This window comes from Vigna unguiculata, chromosome 5, assembly GCF_004118075.2.
Source record: "Vigna unguiculata cultivar IT97K-499-35 chromosome 5, ASM411807v1, whole genome shotgun sequence".
Lineage (NCBI taxonomy): Eukaryota > Viridiplantae > Streptophyta > Magnoliopsida > Fabales > Fabaceae > Vigna > Vigna unguiculata.
In genome coordinates this window covers 39,577,438-39,585,961 of record NC_040283.1, presented here as the reverse complement: position 1 = coordinate 39,585,961, position 8,524 = coordinate 39,577,438, and the positions used below count along the sequence as shown (strand labels likewise).

The window sequence follows — 8,524 nt, the reverse complement described above, 5'->3', positions numbered from 1 at the left end:
GATTTATACAATCAATCATGATTATTTTTTAAATCTTTTCATTAACGGACTAATTAATTCTATTAATTGTTTTTAATTTTTAATTATGAGTGAATTTTTTTTATTCCATACGTTTTGAAATCTTTTAAATTTATACATTTATAATTAATAATTGCATGATTAATTTCTAAAAAGTTATTATCCATTAGTTTATTTTATTAATAATTTCAAATTTCTTTAATCATCAACGAAGTTATAATCGGTAATTAATAATACTATTATAATTACTATTGTTTTTGTTATTATTATTTGAATCAATAAATATATTTTATTTTAAATTATTTCTTTAATTATTACTCAAATATCTTAATCAATATTTATTAAATATATTTATTACATTTCACTATTTTCATTTACAATGTTAGTTTTAATATTACTTTATTTTTATAAATACGGTATAATTATATATTTTATATTAATAATTACACAATTAACTTCTAAAGATTTTTTACCAATTAATTTATTTTATTAATTATTTTTAATTTGCTTATTTTATTAATTATAAAACTAATAAAACAAAATCACAACATATAACAACAGCAATTAATGTAACAAGATTTTATTTTTTATACTAATACTAAATTTATAATTAATTGTGCTCATATGTAAAACATCGGATTGATTTATACAATCAATCATGATTATTTTTTAAATCTTTTCATTAGCTGATTAATTAATTCTATTAATTGTTTTTAATTTTTAATTATCAGTGAATTATTTTTATTCTATACGTTTTGAAATCTTTTAAATTTGTACATTTATAATTAATAATTGCATGATTAATTTCTAAAATATTTTATCAATTAGTTTATTTTATTAATAATTTTAAATTTCTTTAATTATAAACGAAGTTTTAATCGGTAATTAATAATACTATTATAATTACTATTGTTTTTTTATTATTATTTTAATCAATAAATATATTTTATTTTAAATTATTTCTTTAATTATTACTCAAAAAATCTTAATCAATATTTATTAAATATATTTATTACATTTCACTATTTTCATTTACAATGTTAGTTTTAATATTACTTTATTTTTATAAATACCGTGTTGATGAACTATTTTAATCATAGTTATTAGTTGATTATGGAAAAAAAAATTCAAGAATCGATTCACGACGTCTTTCTTAATTTATAATCTATTTATCGATAATTAATATTCATTTTAATTATTAATGTTACTTTTACTATTACTGTTTGTTATTATAAATATAATCAATTGTTATATTTTATTTTAATTTATTTCTTTATTTATCAATTTATTAATGCTATAATTTTAACACTCAATGAAGATTGAATTTATATTTATTGAAAATTAATAAATTTATTACACTTTATTATTTTCATATTTAGAATGTTAGTAGAAAAAAAAAAAACTATTTTTAATGATTGGATTTGGTTGAGTGCACAATTACATGATTAACCTTAAATTTGATTCAACATATGCTAAATAAATATACCATTAAGTCTCTGTTTTATCTCTGTTGTAATTGTGTGACATTAAACACAGTAAAACTTTATCTTTAAAATCTGTAACAAATATTTATCCATTACATTTATTTAAAGAAATTAATATTCAAATAATATTATTATTTTTTAATTAATGTGTCACTAAATAATAAATACCCATAATTAATGTTTTAGGTTTTTTATCATCAAACTCTCTTTTAAAATATTATTTTATAACTATATATAATTATAAACTTAAATATAAATTAAAAAGAAAAAACAAAAGAAACATTGACTCTCTATGTACATCTAACTTTTTTTTAAATTTCATTCGGCCAATTCTTTTTAATTATTGTTATAAACTCAATTCAAACCTTTTGTTGTATTTATTTTGTATCGGTTATGTAATGCATAATATCTCTATATTTTATTTTAATAATGACCGTGAATATGTATTTTATTTTAATATAATATATAGTATATGATTACAATTTTTAATTATAAATTTTAATCATACAACAATGTTATTTTACTATACATAATTAATAATATATTAATATTATTAGTGTTAAAGTGATTAGTATTTAATGAATATTTAACAATATTACTATTATTCTTCTATTACTATTGTTATTATTATTATTTTGTACGATATATATAATTCTAGATTATTCTATTATTATTATTATTATTATTTTAATTAATATTATTAGTATTAATGAATATTTCTGGAAAGTGAGCTGGGTTGGGTTCACTCATTTTCAACCCGGCTCGTGGTGAGCCAACCCGTGTGAGCTGGGTTGGCTCACTTTGACATGTTTACATATCATTAATTAATTGACCAGAGAAATTTTCTTATACCATTTGCAGAGACTTTAGATACAAAGGAGTTAACTTTAATATATCTAATATAATCATAAAATATTATATAGATTATATAAAGTATACTTTTAAAAATAATTTCATAAGTTAAGACATATAATTAAATTACAAATTATATACATGTAAGTGATGTGAGTTTGTGCACAACTAACATTAATTCTTTGATTATATATTAGTAAAAAAAATATCATATTATTTATAATTATATTAACTTTCTTAATATAATTTTAAAAAATAATAATAACCCTAAACACATGAGTATGTTTCAATACCAACCATTACTTTTTATTATTAGTTGTATTACATTAGTATTATTATTAACATTATTATTAAAAAAATTATTATTATTCTGAAATAAATATTATTTATTATTAAGAATACTTGTGATTAGTTATTTAATTATTTTTATACGATTATTCTTTTTCACAAAATCCATAATATTATTATTATTTAAATTATTTGAATTATTATTATTATTATTATTATCAGTGTTAATATTAGTATTAATAAATATTCAGTATTATTATTACTTTTATTATTAATATTAATGTTATTAATAATAGTACTATTATTTTGTATTAGTATTATAATAATTATCATTATCATTATTGTATTGTTATTCTTCTCATTTAGAAATTTTAAAATATCTTATGTTTATATTTTATATTGAAAAGTGTAAACTCCACTTCAACCTTTTATATGGTCTAATTACATATCATTAATCAATTTTATAATTTAAAGCAAATAAATGTACATCTAAATATTATCAAATTATTTATATAATTATTGTTATATTTAAATATAAAAATTATATTTAAATATTAAAAACATCATTTCCCATCTATCACTCTCAATGTTTGTAATTTTGTATTCTAATATATTAAAAAAAACAATTCCTCACTTTTGCAACTATATTTAAACTTTTAATTATTATATCCCTCCAAAGATTATAATAACTAATAATCAGGTGACATTTTAATATATAAATATCACAATAATAATAACCATAATATTATTTGTAACCAATTTATTTATTAGTTAGTAATTAAAAAACATAATATTTTATTATTCCATCTAATAAAATATCTATGATTATTTGTAGGGATGTCAATGGGGCGGGTAGGGTATGGGTAGTAGCTCCCCGTACCCTACCCGCTGGATAAATATTCGTCCCGTACTCGTATCCATATCCGTCAGGTATCCGTTATGCGGGTACCCGTCTATTTTTTTCATATCAGCGGGTATCCACGGGTACCCGCGGGTATTTACAAAAATATTTTAAAAAATAAATATTTAACCATAATTAGTGCTTAGATCAACAAGTCCCCTTTCTCTGATTGATTCTTGAAAAACAAACAAATAAAAAATCACTATCAATTTATATTGTAGTTTATTTTTGAATAAAATATTAAAGAAATTACTAACTTCATCAATGTCTACCTCTTGCAACATTGTATAAAGTTTCGTGGTTGTCCAATTTTAATCTAGAAGAGCCTTAAAACATAAGAAGTTCAGTAAAAATTTCTAACAATCACGTAATTAAAATATCTAAGTAAAAGTGTTAATTTCTTTACCTTCCATGTTGGTCCATAACCAGTCCTAGAGACACATCAATGCCTCCACAGTATATGGAAGTAATTTACTCATTTGTGGGATAAGAATCTGACCACCATTATTGAATGAAGACTCATACTGTTTTTTAATATATATATATATATATATATATATATATATATATATATATATATATATATATATATATATATATATATATATATATATATATATAAGGGTTAAGTTTAGCGGGTACGGATATCCACGGGTACGGATACTATGATACCCGTACCCGCCCCGTTAACATGCGGGTATTAAAAATACGCATACCTGCGGGTAGCGGGTATCCATTTTTAATATCCATTTCTTACCCGTTGCGGGTTTTATCCACGGATACCTGCGGGTACGAATTTTTTTTACATCCCTAATTATTTGTAAGCAATTTTAGAGTAATCTATTAAAAAATATAATATATTTTAATTCCAAGTAATTAACAAAATATATAAAGTGATTTGTAATCAATTTTAAATTACTTTATTAAAAATTATAATGACAAATATTAAAGTAACATTTATCCATCCTAATTCTAATAATATATAGCTCTAATATTCATTATTATTATTATTATTATTCGTGTAAACAATAATATTGTATAATAATATATATAAAATAATTATTTACTGTAAATATAACTAATGTTTTTTTATTTTACAAACAGAAAATTAAAAGAAAAAGAGAAAAAACACAACACTCGTGCGTACGCACGGGTATGGCACTAGTTTAAAAAAAAATGAAGTGACACGTGTCACTTGACACTGTTCATGGTCGTTAATGATTTAAACGGTGTTAGCAAAAAAAATTCAATTGAACAAAATTGACGAAAATTTGGAACACAAAACCAAAATTAGGACTTATTTGACAAAACTTAACGAAAATCGGGAGAAAAAAGTATTTTAACCTTATTTTTATCTAATTTTTCTATTATTAGAATGATTCTTGAAAATAAAGACGATAATATTTTTATTGATTTCCAACAATTTTAACTATTTCATTTCTTCATAATAACTACTTTTTACCACTAATCTTCGTATTTTATCTCAACCAACCATTGATGATGGTCCAATGTTCATTCTTTAAAAGTATGGCATGAGAAACTTAATATTGAGGGACGCTATTTGGATAATGTATTTTATAATAAGAGTTGAGACGTGTAAATTATCCATATAAATCTTAAGTCATAAGGATGCTCATCGAGCTACTAGAATATTCTCAACCACTCCACTGGAATAATTTATATTTGAGTACTTTATCCTTTTCTTCTATTTTTTATTTGTAATTTATTTTCTTCAATAATTTATCGTTTTACTTTCATATTTCGAGTAATATCTTTATTTTTAAAAATAATATGCGAACATTCAATTAATAAAATTTAACGGATAGATTAATGACAAAAAAAATCTAGTCCAAATAATGAAATAGCTGCAAAAAAAGGTACATGTCTTCTTTCTCCTTACTTATAAGATGTTTGTTTTATTGACAAAAATTCACTAAAAATAAATTCAATGCTGGATTCAAGTTATCTTAGTTGGTTCGTAGATGATTATTCTTTTCAATTGTTGGATCTTCATTTGATGTTTCAAAAAGAAAAAAAAAACAATATTTACACTTTATTAATAAGTTTTTCATATTTTCTTTTCTGTGAATATTGTTGTTATTGCATTTTGATTAATTATATGTATTGTTTACACATTTTGCTCAAAATTCATTCATCCTATCTATTGATTATAGTGTATTTATTTGTACGGTAAGAAGAAAGTGTAATATTTATCCTATAGAAATGATTTTTTTTTTACTTTGAAATCTGCGTCCCGTATATTTTCATTTTTCTTTACTTTGACGTCAATTTTAATTAAAAATACACAAACATTTTCATAAATTAAAAAAATAATAATAATGGTTTGGTCTACCGAATGCTAGTTAGAATCAAACAACAAATATTTAAAATCAAACAAAAAAAAAGAAGAAGCTAAATTATGGATCATGAACGTATGCAACTGATGTGTAGCTGGGGGGAATAAAGTAGGTGCAAATGGGATTAGAATAAGACATGCTCCAATTTAATACTTTCGTCCTAAATTGATGAAACAAATAAATACGACAAGAATCACAACTAATGGCAACTTTATTCCGACGAATAAATGTTACACCCATTTAGCTTCTTTAAATAATAATAATAATAAGTATTAAAGGAAGTTATCTATAAAATATAAATTAAATTATCAAAATAAAAATTAATAAAATGGATTGTAGAATAATGGTATAAATTTTTAACAAGGTTAAAGTGCCATTACCCATAAAGACCATTACTTTGGGTTTTATTTAGTATACTTTCTCTCTTATCCCTTATAAAGATAAAAAAAAAAAAATTGTTGCAAAACTTATAGACAACGCACTCAATTTAACAAACCCCCATTATTTCTTAGAAAGGTCCAAAGTAGCGTTAATATCAACGTATGATATTTTAAGTTTACATGTTTTTCAATGATTGCATCATACCAATAAATGAATGATTTAGGTAGAAAAGTTGGTTTTATATATTTGAATATGCAATCAATGATTTAGGTAGAAAACTTGGTTTTATATATTTGAATATGCAGTAGGGAAGCAGCAAGTTGGACACAGAAAAAATGGATGCACCTTCTTTGCACATAGCAATGTTTCCATGGTTTGCCATGGGACATTTAACACCTTATCTCCACCTCTCCAACAAATTAGCAAAAAGAGGACACAAAATCTCCTTCTTCATCCCTAGAAGAACCCAATCCAAGTTAGAGCAATTCAACCTCTTCCCACATCTCATCACCTTTTACCCTATCAATGTTCCTCATGTTGAAGGCCTTCCTCATGGTGCAGAAACCACTTCCGATGTATCCTTCTCTCTAGGTCCACTCATTATGACAGCTATGGACCGCACTGAGAGGGATATAGAGCTTCTCCTCAATCAACTAAAGCCGCAAATTGTTTTCTTTGACTTCACATATTGGCTTCCAAACATTACTTCTCGCTTAGGGATCAAATCCTTTCAATACATGATTGTTAGCCCTGCGACAATATCTTACACAACAGCCCCTCAAAGGATGAACCACAAGGGTGCCTTAACTGAACTTGACCTCATGCAACCCCCTCTTGATTACCCCGTATCATCTATCAAACTCCATGCACATGAAGCTAAGTTTCTTGTTTCTAAGAGGAATTGGGAGTTTGGTAGTGGTGTTCTCTTTTATGACCGCATATATGGTGGTTTAACCTTATCAGATGCAATTGGGTTCAAAGGTTGTAGAGAAATTGAGGGGCCTTATGTTGACTACCTTGCGGAGCAATTTGGAAAGTCTATTCTCCTTTCAGGACCTATCATACCTGAGTCACCCAACACTATTTTAGAGGAAAAATGGAGTGCGTGGCTTGGAAGGTTCAAGGATGGCTCTATGGTTTTCTGTGCTCTTGGGAGTGAATGGAAATTATCACATGATCAATTCCAAGAATTGGTACTGGGTCTTGAACTTACAGGACTTCCATTTTTGGTTGTTGTAAAAGTTCCAATTGGGTTTGAGACAATTGACGCTGCACTGCCAGAAGGGTTTAAGGAAAGGGTTGAGGGGAGAGGGATTGTTCACAATGGATGGATACAACAACAATTGATTTTGGAACACCCATCAGTTGGTTGTTTCATAACTCATTGTGGTGCTGGTTCGTTAACTGAGGCATTAGTAAATAAGTGTCAAATGGTGTTATTGCCACAACTTGATAGTGACCAAGTCATTAATGCTAGGATGTTGGGTAGCAACTTGAAGGTTGGGGTTGAAGTGGAGAAAGGTGAAGAAGATGGTTTGTTCAGAAAGGAGAGTGTGTGCAAAGCAGTGGAGATTGTGATGGATGAGGAGAATGGTGTTGGAAGAGAGGTTAGAGAAAATCATGCAAAATTGAGGAATTTCTTGATAAGTCATGATTTAGAGTCAAATTGTATTGATGACTTTTGTCAAAAGCTTCAAGATTTAGTCGTGTGATTTTCAAATTTTAAAAAAATATTCTATAGATTAATATGTCATTTAAAATTAAAAAGGAGAAAGTTATTGTTTAACCCAATCTCTTCTCCAATTTTCCCATTCCATATTATGATTTTGTCCTCTTAATTATTTCTTTCATAGTGATGACTTTATATTAAAATTGATAAATTACTCTAAAAATTTGTGTTAATTTTCTCTCACCAAGTTATTCATCTTTCTAGAACCTAATCCTGGATTCGCTACATGTAAGTCATTTGTCTTAAAACTTCGGATAAATAAGAGTAGTGATAAATGTATATCACTAAAATTGCATACATCAACTTGACACTATTTATTTAGACTTTAACCCATACTAGTTTAGCAAAAGTATTGAACTTGTTCAACAAAGTGTTGTGGTCTTTAAAAAAAGTAGGATGTTTTTCTCCATCATAGTCAAATGATAATTGATTTTTCATGTTATCACAAGGTTGGCGATGATTATGGAGTTTTCAGAAGACCTTTTAATTGTTATGTAATGTTTAGATGTGTTAC

General features: G+C 25.0%; 1 protein-coding gene across 1 annotated transcript; it reads left to right on the top strand.

Moving 5' to 3' along the window:
* Positions 1-6,578: 6,578 nt before the first annotated feature.
* On the top strand, positions 6,579-8,067 carry LOC114183827 (UDP-glycosyltransferase 79B30-like). The gene has a single exon (XM_028070980.1). The coding sequence runs from the start codon at positions 6,617-6,619 to the stop codon at positions 7,991-7,993; it is 1,377 nt and encodes a 458-aa protein (XP_027926781.1). The 5' UTR covers positions 6,579-6,616; the 3' UTR covers positions 7,994-8,067.
* The last annotated feature ends 457 nt before the right edge of the window (positions 8,068-8,524 follow it).

What these genes read in the sequence shown, in the direction of transcription:
- LOC114183827 (XM_028070980.1), top strand. Translation starts at nt 6,617, where the DNA reads ATGGATGCACCTTCTTTGCACATAGCAATGTTTCCATGGTTTGCCATG.